The following is a 15680-nucleotide window of genomic DNA, read 5'->3' on the forward strand; positions in this document are numbered from 1 at the left end:
GTTATGATACTTTTATACATTTATATGCCAACAGGAAATGCAAACATTTTCTTAAGTCAGTTGTGTACGGTCTGTGTTTCCACAGTTTCCTATTTCATTCAAACAATATGTTTGAATTAAATTTATTTATCTTGATACCCAGTGATATCCAGTAAACTTATTTTTAAAACGAGGTATTGTTCCTCTGTAGAAATATGCTGTGTTTTGTTTAGCTACTTCCAGTGGGAGCATGGACATGTAGATGTTTTTGATTTGTTGTTGTTAGCAATAGGGCCATAACCAACCTTCCTGTCCATTCCTTCTGAATCCTGGTATATGTATTTTTAAAAATATCTATTTACTTTTGGCTGCATCAGGTCTTCGTTGGGACATGTGGGCTCACTAGTTGTGGTGCCTGGGCTTAGTGGCCCCATAGCTTATGGGATCTTGGTTCCCTGTCTCAAACTTACATCCCCCGCATTGGAAGGTGGATTCTTAACCACTGGACAAGCAGGGAAATCCTTGGTATATTATTAAATGTTGACATCAATGTTATTTTGTCCTCTAAAACATTTTAAGTGTATTTAGTTAACTGTCTTTTTTTTCTCTCTCTCTTTTCTTCATAGGGACGCCGTTGAAAAATTATTTCCTGATGCCATTAGAATGCGATTTGAAGACATTCAGCAGAATAACGACATAGTCCAGAGTCTTGCAGCCTTTCAGAAGTTTGGGAATGATCACACGCCTTCAGCTCCCCACACAGGCCGAGGGAACCAGCATAGGGGAGGGGGTTTCTACTCCGGAGTGCTCACAGCTTTAACTGGGGTGGCAGTAAGTGGATGTCCCACGGTTTTCACTGAAGTCAGTTCTGTTGAAATACTCCTAAGTGATCGCACATGGTAATTCACTGTGTAAGTTGGAACCTGGGATGTTGCCTGTACACGTATCTACAGAGTCCGGTATTCAGAACCCAGTAACTGTTAATTTTGTCCCATTTCATCTTCACAGCCTATGCAATAGACACCATCATTATTCCTGCTCTAGAGAGGAGGAAACTGGCGTAGAAAGGTGTTAGGGCTGGAACCGAGGCCATGTCTTGAGCACAGCACTTTACTAACTTCAAACCTTAGAGACTCTCTTTCTTTTGAAGTTCTATCCATGCTACGAAAATCTTATTGTTAACAAATTTCCCAATAGCAAAGGCACATGGATCAGTCACATTGGCCAAATTGATGGGGTCGAGGGTGCAGTGCTCCCAGACGCCTTGTAGTGAGTCCCATTTCTGTCTGTTCCCCGACAACAACCCGAAAATCAGCAGAGGTGAGCCCACCGAGGGTCGTGCTCCTCAGCTCCCTGTTGGCAGTGGTGTGGCCTGGCTTCCATGTCGACAGACTTGGCATCGTTTCCTCCCAGCCCAGCATCTTCCCTCCGCGGCCCCACGCTCGCGTATTCGGAAGCTGGCATCTCTGATCTTTCTGTGCAGTAAGGTCCTTGTCGCTTTTCCCCAGGTGGTCCTTCTGGTGTACCACTGGAGCAGCAGGGAATCCGAGCGGCACCTCCTGGTCCACAAGGCCGTGGCCAGATGGACAGCGGAGGAAGTTGTGCTCTGGCTGGAGCAGCTAGGCCCTTGGGCCTCCCTCTACAGAGACAGGTTTTTATCTGAAAGAGTAAACGGAAGGTGAGGAGCAAAATCTGCCGCTGCATCACTGATAGTTCTGAAACTGGTTTTGAGATACTGTCCGCATACCCTGAAACTCACCCATTTGAAGTGTATAATCCATGGTTTTTAATATATTTGCAGATATGTGCAGCCATGGCCACAGTCTGGCTTTAGAACATTCTCATCACCCCAAAAAAGAAAGCTCCTGCCCAAGGCAGTCAGTCCTCATTTTCCCCTCTCTCAGCCCCCGGCGAGCGCCATTCTACTTTCTGTCTCCTGGATTTGCCTGTTCAGAGTATTTCCGTCCTTCCTTCATTCATTCTTCAGTTGATGGACATTTGGATTGATTCCATTTGGGGGCTGTTAGGAACACTGCTGCTGTGATCACTTGTATAAAGGTTTTTGTGTGGACTTGTATTTTCAATACTCAATACTCTTGGAGCGGAATTGCTGGGTCATAAGGTAACTCTGTGCTTACCTTTTAGCGAACCATTAAACGTTTCTAAAGAAGCCATCCCATTTTATGTCATTGGTTGACATCTTAATTGTTGCTTCCCAATTATAAGGGTAACATGTTGATTTATTTCAAAATAATAATGTGGAACTATAGGACATTAGAAATGAAATACCTTCATCATCCTGCTCTTGAGGAAAAAACCACTTGCTGGACAGCTGTCCAGATTTTTTTCGATGTTTATACAGTTCTACACATAGGACTGTGGATTATTTATTTAAATGGAAAATATGATTGTTCTAAGCAGACCTGTGTTTATATATATATATATATACATATGTATATGTGTGTTGATATGTATATGTATATACTAGAGTCTATTAATCAACCTCTACGAACACATTTGTGGTGCTCCTTTTTTTTCTGCTCCAGATAGTACCAAACTGCATTGCTGCAAATGGAGGAAGCCATTAGTTTGCGGAACTCACTCATTGCCGAGTGATGGGGCAGGCTGCTTCTGCCCATCAGCAAAGCTCCCTGCCCCTTCCTGAGCCCTGTCCATTTTTACTGGGTCCCTCCCTTCTTTGGAGGGATCACATAGGGATGTACTTAGACCACCAGGCCACTGCTCTCTAACCCATTTGAATCAGACACGTGGTCCTCACTGCTAGGCTGTCTTCCTGGTGTCCCCAGGTAACCTGCCTGGTACCCCACCTCCCACCCTGCTCTGTTTTTCCCCTTGAACTGAACTTTCAACACTTGACTCTCTACTGAGGAAGCAAAATGCTCCCACTCTGCTTTTTGTAAAGAGTAGCACCACCTCCCACCTCACCCTGCTCCCTCCTGGAATTCTCTGCCTTAATAATACAATGTACTTTGCATAACTGTCTTCCTTCCAGAGGAGAGCTTCCTAAACTGGCATTGCTGAGTGAAGGAGAATAAACCTCTATGGGGTACTTTAATGAGGAATCACTGGCGGTGATTTCACATTTTCTGATGAAAGGGAACAGATAATGTATCTGCTGTCATCTTTAATCACTACCCCCAAACAGCTACTCTAATTATCATGGTATTTCATTGGATTTCCTTCTAGGTATTTTTTTCCCTATACACACACACAAACACACACAGACACATATACTTAGAAAAATAGTAAGGTCAGAGCGCATAGCTGAAAGATCAAGAGTAGGAGCAAAATGGTCCTCCTGAGCGTGCCTTGGGTGAGTCATTTTTTTGTCTAAGCCAGTTTTCTCACCCACAGAATGGACATGATACCACCTACCTTGCAGAATTGGTAGATGGGTCAGTGACAGTATAGCAAAGCGTTTTCAGAGAGTCCCTGGCAAATGTTAAGCTTTCACTTGTTTGCTGTTAGTCTTCTTACTTCATGTGTTAGGTGCCTTACCTCAAGCCCAAAGTGTGTATTTGTGTTGATAAGGTGGATTCTGACTGAAAAGTTTGCTTCCACTCTTATCCCCCCAGGTTGCTTTTAACTCTGACAGAGGAAGAATTTTCTAAGGCACCGTATACCATAGAAAGCAGCAGCCACCGAAGAGCCATCCTCATGGAGCTGGAGCGCGTGAAAGCCCTGGGCGTGAAGCCCCCCCAGAACCTCTGGGAATATAAGGTGAACACTCTGTTTCTTCAATGGAAAAAAAAAAGTATTGAGAATGAAATAGCAGTTATCTGTCTGCCCACTGCTCGCAGACATGGCAGACACAACTGAAGCCCCTGTCAAACTGGATCCTCCCTGGGCCTGCTCTCCTACTTGTGTTATGCACCAGTGTGTCTCCACAGCAGTAGGAACAACATTCTAGATTTTGAACCTTAACCTAAAAGGCATGAAGTAAGCTGATGCTTCTGCAAGTAGCTTTTCTCTCTGGCCCCTGTTCACCAGCGTGACCATCTGTCCACTCTCCCGTTGATGGCCACTCTTTCTTCTCAGTGCTGTACACTGAGGAATGGGATTACCGGGTCGCAAGTAATGCATGTCATCAACTTTACTTGATTCTGATAAACTGTTCTTCGCTGGGTACCTCGTTCTCTTTTACAGGGAGAGTGTAGGGAGTACCGTACTATAAGAGGAACACTCTATTTTTAATTAGTCATAGAATATCTGAAATACACAGACCTGTACCCTAAACAAGACATCATGGAGAAAATTAAATACAAATAACCAGTTAAGTCGATTAGGGGTGGGGGTAATGCTCACTGATAATTCTAGTACGAACTGAGGCAACCCCCTGTGTTATCCTCAACTCTGACATTGTTAAGGATGAGAACATTTGATCATAACACGAGCAAAGAGGCACTCATATTTGCGGATCCTAAATTGGCGCTGTCTCTCTGGAGAGCAGTTTGTCACTAAACTATTCAAATTTAAGCGGTACTTACTCTCTGATCCTCATTTCACTTCTTTGCATTGAGCGCACAGGCAGCATAGTGGTCTGACCCACCAGCCTGCCTCCTGGGCTCCTCGCCATTGGTTCTTGAGGGGTGAAATGAGGCATGTGTTGCAGTGACTTGTGGCTCCTGCAGGACACACTGGGGATGCCAGCACGACCCTGGTCCTCCTGGTCCCTTTTCCTTCTCAGCCAGTGACCTCAGAGAATCAGTGAGAGCTGTACATTTGAGTCACAGAAACCATTAAACAAGAGGTTGACGCCAGTATCACTGGCAGTCGCACATGGAAAACCACCTCAGTGCCCATTGTTAGGAGCAAGTTGAGTAAATACAGCTCAGCCCCGCTTGTGGCCACTGCAAAGGAGGAGGTGACCTGGGGTGCGCCAACCAGAAAGGACGCCCAAGTGGTATTGTTAACGGAAAACAAAAAGCACGTTAGAAAACCTTCATGTTTGTGTGGATCATAGAGAATCTCTGGAAGGATACGCAGACTGCTAACAATGTTCTCATCTCGGGATTGCGACATGGACCAAAGGCTGAATTGTATTTGTCATTCAATTCAATTCTGTGCCATTTGAAAAAGAAGATTGTGTTTATTATGTGCATGTATTACTTTATTTTTTCTTTCAAACTTTAAACTTTATATTTTGTATTGGGGAATAGCCCATGAACAATGTTGCAGTAGTCTCAGGCCAACAGCAAAGGGACTCAGCCCTTCACAACACATGTATCCATCCTCCCCCAAACCCCGCTGCGCTCTGGGCTGGCACACAGCATTGAGCAGAGTTCCATGTGCCATAAGTAGGTCCTTGTTGGTTCCCCATTTTGAATATAGCAGTGTGTGCCTGTATTACTTTAAAACTGAAAAGCACTAGTTTCAAATTTTTTGAAGAATGGGGATAGGGGTCCTAAGATAGAAGATTTATTGTTTTACTATGGTGTTTTTTTTTTTTTTTTTTTTACTGTTGTTCCTTTGTCAATTTTTTTTTAAAATCCCTACTTCTCTTTTGTCATAAATTATTAGTTTTGTTAATGCAGTCAAACTCTGGATTTTTTGTAGCCAATATTAGTTCTGTGGTGGATTTTAATATCTGACAGAACCTTTCTGGGTCCTACGACCCTCTATTTAGAGTCTGTCAGAGTAAACTTAATATTAACTGGAGTGAACGGGATTGGGATTCCCGTCCTGGTATAAAAGGCAAGCAGAATCTTGTTCCTTCAGATCTCCTCAAGGGTGGTCATTTGATGTTGTGCATATAGGCTTCCCAGTGGTGCTAGAAGAACCTGCCTGCCAAAGCCTGAGATGTAGGAGACACAGGTTCCATCCCTGGGTTGGGGAGATCCCCTGGAGGAGGGCATGGCAGCCCACTCCAGTAGTCTTGCCTGGAGAATCCCACGGACAGAGGAGCCTGGCAGGCTACAGTCCATGGGGTCTCAAAGAGTCAGACATGACTGACGTGACTTAGCCCGCACTACAGGCTGTGTGACAGGACTCCCTTGACCCTGGAGTCCGAGTGTAGCTGCTCCTGAGTGCCACTGTTCTGGGCCGACTTGAGAGAGACGCCTCGCTCCCCTCTGTAGCCCTGCCATCATGATCCCCTCGCTGGGAGGTTGGTTCATCCTCCTCATCTGATAGAGAGGAGCCCAGAGTTGGGATATTTTGGCCCAGCTGACCCCAGACCTACAAACATTAACCCGGTCCTCGTCCCTTCTCTCGTCCTTACCACAGTGGGGCTGCACGTCGTCAGGCCCCGTTTCTGGGACCTGTGTTCTTTTAGAGAGCGCACACTGAAAAGAGCGGTTTTGCCCCCATGGCCATTGGTTCTGGAGGGGTGAAGAGCGTTACGTATTGCAATGACTTGTGCCTCCAGAGACCATAGTACATAAACAAATACACAGTATTTCTGTGGTATTAACATTTTCTGGGGCAGGGGCAGGTTTATGAGAAAGTCTTCAAAAGAATCCTTGAGAGGTAATAATGCAAAAAAGATTGGGAAAAGCTGCTTTAAAGTGAAGAACTACTTCCATATTTCTGTGTCTCACCTAAGTTAAGATATAAAGATATATTTTTCGGAAGTTAGACTTTTTGAACTTTTACTATGGAAAATTTTGAATACATAGAAAAGCAAGATAATAGTACAAAACTACCATCCGCCCATAAGACAGTAACTCGTGGCTATGTTTATTTCACAGTAATACCTATTCCTACTACTCCTGATTATCTTGAAAATCTGATAGTTCTATTTCAGAAGTAAATATTTCACTGAATCTCTAAAAAGTAAAGACTTTTTAAAAAAACAAAACTAAAATATCACAGTGTACACCCCAGAATGAATAATCCTCTGATGTTATCAAACAATCTATCAGTATACAAATATCCCATATTTTTTTTTCCCCAGTTGACTTGTTCCAGCCAGGGTCCAAGTAGAGTCCACATTTGGTTGTTATATCTTTTTTTTTTTAATTGAGGAAAAGTGATTTACAATATTAGTTTCAGGTGTACAACATAGTGATTCAGTATTTTTGTAGATTATACCCCACTTAAAATTATTAAAATATCAGCTATATTGCCTGTGCTCTACAATATGTTCTTGGGCTGACTTCCTTTATATGTAGTTCTTTGTACCTCTTAATCTCCTACCCCTATCTTGCCCCTCCCCACTTCCTTGTCCCCCTTGGTAACCACTTGTTGTTTCTCTAAACCTGTGAGTTGGTTTCTGTTTTCTTATAGTCATTTGTTTGTTTTAGTTTTTAGATTCCACATATAAGTCAAAATATATGTATTTGTTTCCTGCATCTGACTTAATTTCACTAAGCATAATACCCCCAGGTCCATCCAAGTTGTTGAAAATGGCAAAATTTCATTCTTACGGAAGAGCAGTATTCCATTCCATATATATTATATCATTAACATCATCTTTACCCATTCATCTGCTGATGGATACTTAGGCTGTTTCCGTAGGTTAGCAACCATAAATAATGCTGTTATGAGCATTGGGTGTCTATTTCTTTCTGAATTAATGTTTTTTTTTCTTCAGATATATTCCAAGGAGTGCAATTGCTGGATCGTATGGAAGGACTATTTTTAGATTTTTGAGGCACCTCCATACTGCTTTCCACAGTGGCTGCAGCACTATAAATTCCCACCAACAATGTACGAGGCTTCCCTGGTCTCCACACCCTCTCCAGCATTTGTTATCTTTTTGATGTTGGTTTTTCTGACAGGTTGATGTGATATCTCATTGTGATTTTGATTTCCATTTTTCTGATAATTAGCGATGTTGATGTGCCTTTTCACATGCATGTCGGCCATCTCTATGTCTCCTTTGGAAAAATGTCTATTCAGGTCTTCTGGATTCTTTTCTTTTTTAATTGGAGGATAATTGCTTTACAATATTGGGTTAGTTTCTGCCATACATCAACATGAATCAGCAATAGGTATACAAATGTCACCTCCCTCTTGAACCTCCCTCCCATCTCCCACCCCATCCCTCCCCTGTAGGTTGTCACAGAGCCCCCAGCTTGAGCTCCCTGCATCACACAGCCAATTCCCACTGGCTATCTTATTTAGCACATGGTAATGTGTATGTTTCAATGTTACTCTTCCAATTTGTCTCTCTCTCCTTCCCCCACTGTGTCCACAAGTCGCTTCCCTGTGTCTGCATCCCTGTTGCTGCCCTGCAAATAGACTCATCAGTACCATCTTTCTAGATTGAATATATATGCATTAATGTATGATACTTGTTTTTCTCTTTCTGACCTCACTCTATGTAATAGGCTCTGGGTGTCTGTATTTTTTTGAATTACTGTTGCATGATGGCTGAGTAATATTGTACATACGTACCATAACCTTTATCCATTCATCCGGCACTAGACGTTTAGGTCGCTGCCGTGTCCTGGCTATTGTCAGTAGTGCTGTAGTGAACATTGGGGTACATGTGTCTCTTTCAATTATGGTTTCCTCAGGGTATATGCCCAGTAGTGGGATTGTTGGGTCATATAGTAGTTTTATTCCTAGTTTTGTAAGGACTCTCCACACTATCTTACACAGTGGCTGTATCAATTTACATTCCCACCAAAGTGCAAGAGGGTTTCCTTTTCCCCACACCCTCTTTACCATTTATTGTTTGTAGATTTTTTGCTGATGGCCATTCTGATGTGTGAGGTGATAGTTTTAATTTGCTTTTCTCTAATAATGAGCAGTGTTGAGCATCTTTTCATGTGTGTATTAGCCATCTGTATGTCTTCTTTGGAGAAATGTCTGTTTAGGTCTTCTTCTGACTTTTTGATTGGGTTGTTTGGTTTTCTGGTATTGAACTGCATATTGGGTTGTGTGTTGGTTGTCATGTCAAAGATGCAAGAGACATGGGTTCGATCCCTGGGTGGAAAGATCCCCTGGAGAAGGAAATGGCCAACCCACTCCAGTATTCTTGCCTGGAAAGTTCCATGGACACAGGAGCCTGGCGGGTTACAGTCCATGGGGTTGCAAAGAGTCAGACATGACTGAGCACACGTGCACGCACGCACACACACACATCTCTTACATCTCTTTCGGTCTGTAGATTCTGCCTTCCTCTTTTCATTAGCCTGTACTTAGTTGTTGTAGAAACCAGATCGTTTTCTCCTGTGGTTTCTGACATCTTGAACTTTGGCATTTGTCTCTCTGTGGTGTCACCTTTCTTCCATCAGGAGGCTCATAACGTCCCACGATCATTGATTGTTTAAATCTCTGCGTTCATATAAAAAAAAAAAAAAAAAAACTCTGCGTTCATTAAGGGTTGCCAAATGGTGATATCATAACTCTCGTTTCTTTTTCACTTGTTGGCTGAAACACATCTTTAAATGGGAGGTTTCTTCTCAACAACCATTTTGATTATTCTAACTACGTTTATAGGGCTCCCCAAGGTGGCTCAGTGGTAAGGAATCCATCTGCAATGCAGAAGATACAGGTTGGATCCCTGGGTTGGAAAGATTCCACTGGAGAAGGAAATAGCAACCCACTCCAGTATTCTTGTCTGGGAAATCCCAGGGACAGACGAGCTTGGCAGGCTACAGTCCATGGAATTGCAAAAAAGTAGGACAAGACTGAGTGACTGAGCATGCATGTGCGCACACACACACACACACACATACACACACACACACACACACACACACAAATGTGTATTGACGTCTCTTGTGAGCCAGGTGATCTTTTAGAAGAGGATCTCAGCTGTGAACCAGTCAGGCCCTGCTTTCAACAGTGCTGACTTTTTTCACCTAATGTTTTAACGTGAGCATTATCCAAAGCTCCTCCTTTGCATTCCTCAATGGCTGTATGAATTCTGGGCTAAATATCTGCTGTAACTTCAGGACAAAAGTCACAGATTCCACTTTTTCTCTGTTATATACAGTGCAACACAAGATATTTTGTGCATGAGACCTGTAGTTCAGATTATTTTTATTAAGTGGTGCCCACTAATTGGGGTTTCCCATGTGGCTCAGCGGTAAAGAATCCACCTGCCAATGCAGAAGACACAGGTTCGATCCCTAGATCAGAAAGGTACCCTGAAGGAGGAAATGGGAACCCACTCTAGTATTCTTGCTGGGATAATCTCATGAACGGAGAAGGCTGATGGACTACTGTCCATGGGGTTGCAAAGAATCAGACAGGACTGAGCATGCCCACCCACTCACTCATTTACTTTCCTGAAAGGTTGTGTTCTTCTAACTGTGCCTAGGACCTTGCTTCTCATCCCCCCGCCTCTCCCCAGCCGTGGAGAGAGGCTGGATCTTCATATAATGTAGCCCATCAGATGAATTTCTTGGCCTGCTCTTCTAATTCATTCATTCATTCATTGTTAGCACAAACCACATGGCAGAGGGCGTGAGACTGCAGAAGGAGCGTGAGTTGGCAGAATGCAGCCGTGGTTGTAATGAATATTTGTGCTCTGCAGGCCGTGAACCCCGGGAGGTCCCTGTTCCTGCTGTACGCCCTCAAGAGCTCCCCGCGCCTCGGTCTGCTGTACCTCTACCTGTTTGACTACACCGACACCTTCCTGCCCTTCATTCACACCATCTGTCCTCTGCAAGAAGACGGTTCTGGGGACGACATCATATCCAAGCTCCTGGTGGGTCTGCAGAGGGCGTTGAGAGACATCACGCCACAATTGCCCATCATGGAATGGATTTGGATACGTGGCTGTAGCCTAGCAGGGAAGAGCAAGTAACACAAGTCTTCATTGGAATTTTGCAAGGAGAGCTCTTACCAAGAAAACAGAGCTGGAACTTCCCCACTCATAGAAGCCTGTGTTGTTTCCTGCATTGCATAGCAAGAGGGGTTACCCTTTAGACTTGAAATATTTAGAGGGGCGGAAAAAAAACAGTATTGCTTCTGTTATAAAATAAGGTAGCATAGTTCCAGATTGCCCAAGGGTTAGATTTATGGGCCCTCCAGCTTGGTAATGGATCTCTTAATGGGATCTTCTAAATCGGTTTAGTGTATGTCCTGTGGGCCTCAGAATAGGAAGCCACCATCCTGCTCACGGATGGCAGTCATCCTGTTAGCTGACCACCAGGCCTTTGGCAGGGCTGGTTACCCACCACGGCTCTCTTGTATTCCTTCAGAATAGTTGATTGCACTGACTCAGAGTGATTCTCTATGTCACTGGAGAGTAATGCCCTTTACATTGGTACTTTTGGGGGCAGTCCTTCTGATCTGTTTATATCAAAAGTCACATGGGTATAGGAATCATTGTGTCTGATATTGAAACAGAATTCCCAAATCTCCAAGACCTTTTTTTAAACACTTGGATCAAGTGCCTGCCCAACTGACTTTAGCCTTGATGTCACTTTAAGCCTGCTCATTAGCCCCTTTGCACAGTGTTTCTCCGGTTACCCAGTTTTCAGCTCTTCTCTGCCCTTGCTGGACTGGGAGCACAGAGAACCCCTGAAGTTGCCATTGTAACAAGCCCTGTCTATATCCCTGTCTGCTCATCAGGCTGGCTTTTTTCTTGGGATGCTCAGTGTCTGCTCTATTGTACACAGTCTTGCTCAGCTTTCACTGGCCTCTGGGTGCTTGAAGAAAGTGAAAGTGTTGGTTGCTCGGTTGTGTCAGACTGTTTGCAACCCCATGGACTGTAGCCCACCAGGCTCCTCTGTCCAAGGGATTCTCTAGGCAAGAATACTGGAGTGGGTTGGCATTCCCTTCTGCAAGCAATCTTCCTGACCCAGGAATCAAACCCAGGTCTCCCACATTCCAGGCAGATTCTTTACCAGTCTGAGCTACCAAGAAAGCCCCAAATGCCTATGAGTTGTTTAAAAACTCTTGTTATAAATTACCTGCTAAGTTTGTCATTAAAGTTTTTCATTTTCCCAAAATTACTTTTTAAAGGTACACGTTTAATTTTCCCATGACCTGTGATCATTCCACCACAGGTGAGAGGTTGAATTTGGGAAATTGTTTGAGCTGCTCTTGCAGTGCTGAAGACATTTTAAAACTGGTTAATATTTATCTGTTTCAACCTTCTGATTAATATCTCATGCTTAGGTTTTTTTTTTCTTCTGAGCTTCCACAATCATATAACAGTGTAAGAGGTTCAGTCTCTTTGGTAACATTTATTTAGTGTAAGATGAGTTATTACAAGGTGAGTTGATGGATGGAGATCTCACTTGAGATTGTTGGATGTGTATGTCTGTGTGTGTGTTTTAATAAATATAAAACTCTGGGCTGACCACAATATCTTGTGTAAAAGTCAGTCCTCATAATTTTTTGTGTCTGTTTTTATGTGCTTTTATTTACTTGTGTTCTACTCCTAAAGGATCTTAGAGAGCCCACATGGAAGCAGTGGCGAGAATTCCTCATCAAGTACTCCTTCCTTCCGTACCAGCTGATTGCTGAGTTTGCTTGGGACTGGCTGGAGGTCCATTACTGGACGTCACGGTTTCTCATCGTCAATGCCATGCTACTCTCGGTTCTGGAATTATTCTCCTTCTGGAGGATCTGGTCAAGAAGTGAACTGAAGTAAGTGTGTTTTTATGTTGGAGATGGTTGGAGCAACAGAGAGTGGGGAAGAAATGCCAAGTGGAGAAGTCCTCTGGAGTGTTTTTCAGACTCTAATAAGACACCCAGCAATCTGGTTTAGAAACACTGCTTAAGCAGTGAACAGGAAAACGACTTTGTTTCAGGATGGGGAGGCTCTCATGGTGCTCATTGTTAAAGTGTGCCTCCGGGTGCCTTTTCCCCACGTAATACATCAGATAATTCCTGGAGGGTAGGGTGTACATGAAGGAGTTTAATAACTGAGGAATAAACAAGCGAGAAGAAGAGGGTGCTTTATGGAAAGTAGTGTGGTAGAACATAAAGAGATATGAGGAGGAATTCTGTAGGCATGAGTTCTTACCCTGCTCTGCCACCAACTGGGGCAGTAATCATTTCTCTGGATTAATGTGTAAAATGAAGAAGTTGGACTAGACAATCGCTGAGTCAGGACTCTTGGTTGCAAGTGGCAGAAACCAACCTAGGTTGGCTTTCATACCAAGGGACATGCCCATGATGGCTTCCTGCGTGGCTGGACCCAGACACCCGAACACTGTTCTTAGGGCCAACTGTCTTTCTCCCTCTCACAGCTCTACTCTGTTCACCTCAACAGCTCCTGCGTTCGGGGGCCCTTGATCCCTCCAGGTAGAGACCGACAGCTTAGGAACCCTAGAGGAAAGAGACACTTCTCTCCCTGTAGCGCTTGTGAAAGCCTCGGGCTCACATGCCTTTCCCCTGATGGACCCAGCCTGGGTCACAGGCCCCCTGAACCTGTGCAGGGGTTTGTGGACTCCCCTTGTCCAGACACAGGCATGCACTCACCCGCCATCCAGGGGCTGGCTTCAGCCCTAGATGGGCCACGTGGAAGAGAACAGGGGAGGGAGACACCCCAAAGGCAAACTCAGAAGATGCTTCCAGGAGACAGGATGGCTGCTGGGCAGGCAGACAAAACGTATCAGCACGCCTGCACCCTCTTAGCCTGAAATAGCCCGTGACACGAAGGCTTCTTGGCCTCACCCATCAGGTGAATAGTGAGAACCTGACAGGAATCTCCGTTATGTATTCAATTCAGTGACTCTGCTTATTCATGCCCAGTTGATTGAAACTCTCCTGTGCCCCTGCTTCTCTGCTGGACAGCACAGATGTGTTGGTCAAGAGAATAGTTTATACCCTGAAGGCCTACAGCCTAGCAGAGAAAATATTATGTTAATATTAAATTAAAGAGGCTTCCCTCATGGCCCAGTGGTAAAGAATCTGCCTGCCAATGCAGCAGACACTAGTTCAATCCCTGATCCAGGAAGATCCCACATGCCCAGGAGCAGCTAAGCCCGTGGGCCACAACTATTGAGCCTGTGATCTAGACCCCAGGAACCCCAACTACTGAAGCCTGTGCGCCCTAAAGCCTGTGCTCTGCAACACCAGAAGCCACTGCAGTGAGAAGCCTGTGCACTGCACAGAGAGGAGCCCATGCTCGCCACAGCTAGAGAAAAGCCCACGCAGCAACGAAGACCCAACACCGCCACAAATAAATAAACAAGTTAGAATATGCTGTGTTATATTAAACACATACGAGTGTGACTTGGTGCAGAAGCGGGTGGAGTTGGGGCAGTGCTGGGAAGGCCTCACCTGAGGGGACCTGGTGACATTTCCCTGAGGAGGCCCCCTCCAGGCTCCGTCCCAGGAGTTGAAGGTGACATGGTCAGGAAAGGTGTGTCTCGGGCACAGGGGACAGGAAGCAGGGTCTCCTGCAGCTCCAGCGGCCAGACTCTGCGGCAGGGAAAGGCCCAGGCAGGGTCTGAGCGCCTCGGTCTCACCTCTCACACGCCTCTCTTCCTTTTGCAGGACCGTGCCTCAGAGGATGTGGAGCCATTTCTGGAAAGTGTCGACACAGGGGCTTTTTGTGGCCATGTTCTGGCCCCTCATCCCTCAGTTTGTTTGCAACTGTCTGTTTTACTGGGCCCTGTACTTTAACCCAATTATTAACATTGATCTCGTGGTCAAGGAAGTCCGACGGCTGGAAACCCAGGTCTTGTGACTGACGCTACCGAGGTTCCGAGGGACCCTCACAGCTTCCCTGCCGGCCGAGCTCTGGGGAGAAGGGGAAGCGGACTTCCTGTTTTCCGCCCCTAGTAAACAAGGTGCTGCTTTGTGCGTCAGAGGCCACGGCCAGGTCCCCTCCCTCGTCCCATGGCAGCAGGGACTGGCGCCCCAGGGCTTGGCTGACACGGTGGCTGCACCTCCCACCCAGCCGCCTTCCTCACCGGGACGGGAGGCTCAGCCCGTGACGTCTGGCAGGGACTCCGGGTCTTCGGAGGACACACAGTGGGTCACAATCCCCGCTTGCTCTAACCTCAGTGATTGACAAGAGGCTCCCAGGGCGGGTCGGAGCCCAGGGCCAGGCCTGTCCTCAGTCAAGGGTAGGAAAACAGGAGAAGATGTTGTCATAGGCAGAGGCAGTTGCACATAAAAAATAAGGAGGAAAAAACACAATCTCGTTGACGATTCTGTCTTGTATAAGAGTTGCTAGAAGGTTCAGAGTTAAACCTCTGAAAGCAGTCAGTTTGAGGTTAGAATGATGGTGGTTAGACTTGCCACCACTGTTTTCTACTTGGAATCATTGAAAGTTGGGATCTTTTTGCTGGAGTTGTTGAGTGGGATGTCAGGCAGTTTAATCATCAGGCTGAGCTGCTTCCATGCTATGTAAAATTGTTGTTTGGGGGGTTTGCTTTGTTTTTAAGAATGTAATCTATAAAATGCAAACCAGTCCATTTGTTTAAGGAAATACCTTGTACATCGACCTCACACTGTATAATCTTTATTGTCCTGCTCTGATGTATAAAACAATGTGTAATTACACCAAGTGCTGTAATTGTAAATATGAGATGAACTATGGCCTTTGATTTCCTGCCAGTGTGACAATAGCAGGTGTGAAAGGCTATCAATCTGAAGATCGGCCCCATATTTATACAGAAATCAGCTTGCATCCAAAGTGTTTTTTTGCGAGTCTATGAACCATTCATTAACCCTTTGTTTCTTTGAAGATTTCCCTCAAACTACATCTGAAAGTTTGAAGAAATGACTTGAAATAAAAATAAAGTTTATATATATATATAGATAAAACTTCCACATAGAGAAAAATTGACTGTTTAGGAAACATGAAGCAAATC

The 15680-nt window shown here is 44.8% G+C and overlaps 1 protein-coding gene across 7 annotated transcripts in view; it reads left to right on the forward strand.

Moving 5' to 3' along the window:
* Positions 1–15620, forward strand: part of BFAR (bifunctional apoptosis regulator) — a 31836-nt gene extending 16216 nt beyond the window's left edge. For 6 of the 7 annotated variants that reach the window (XM_059881173.1, XM_059881174.1, XM_059881175.1 and 3 more), the window contains 6 exons: positions 606–810; positions 1488–1657; positions 3576–3720; positions 10433–10606; positions 12296–12498; positions 14356–15389. In XM_059881173.1, coding sequence (XP_059737156.1) covers positions 606–810; positions 1488–1657; positions 3576–3720; positions 10433–10606; positions 12296–12498; positions 14356–14548 — 1090 coding nt within the window. In that variant the 3' untranslated portion in view covers positions 14549–15389. Of the gene's footprint in view, positions 1–605; positions 811–1487; positions 1658–3575; positions 3721–10432; positions 10607–12295; positions 12499–14355 lie in introns of all 7 variants that reach the window. The other variant, NM_001098869.1, reaches the window with a different exon arrangement.
* The last annotated feature ends 60 nt before the right edge of the window (positions 15621–15680 follow it).

The sequence above is a fragment of the Bos taurus genome, chromosome 25 (assembly GCF_002263795.3).
Source record: "Bos taurus isolate L1 Dominette 01449 registration number 42190680 breed Hereford chromosome 25, ARS-UCD2.0, whole genome shotgun sequence".
In the NCBI taxonomy this organism is placed as follows: domain Eukaryota; kingdom Metazoa; phylum Chordata; class Mammalia; order Artiodactyla; family Bovidae; genus Bos; species Bos taurus.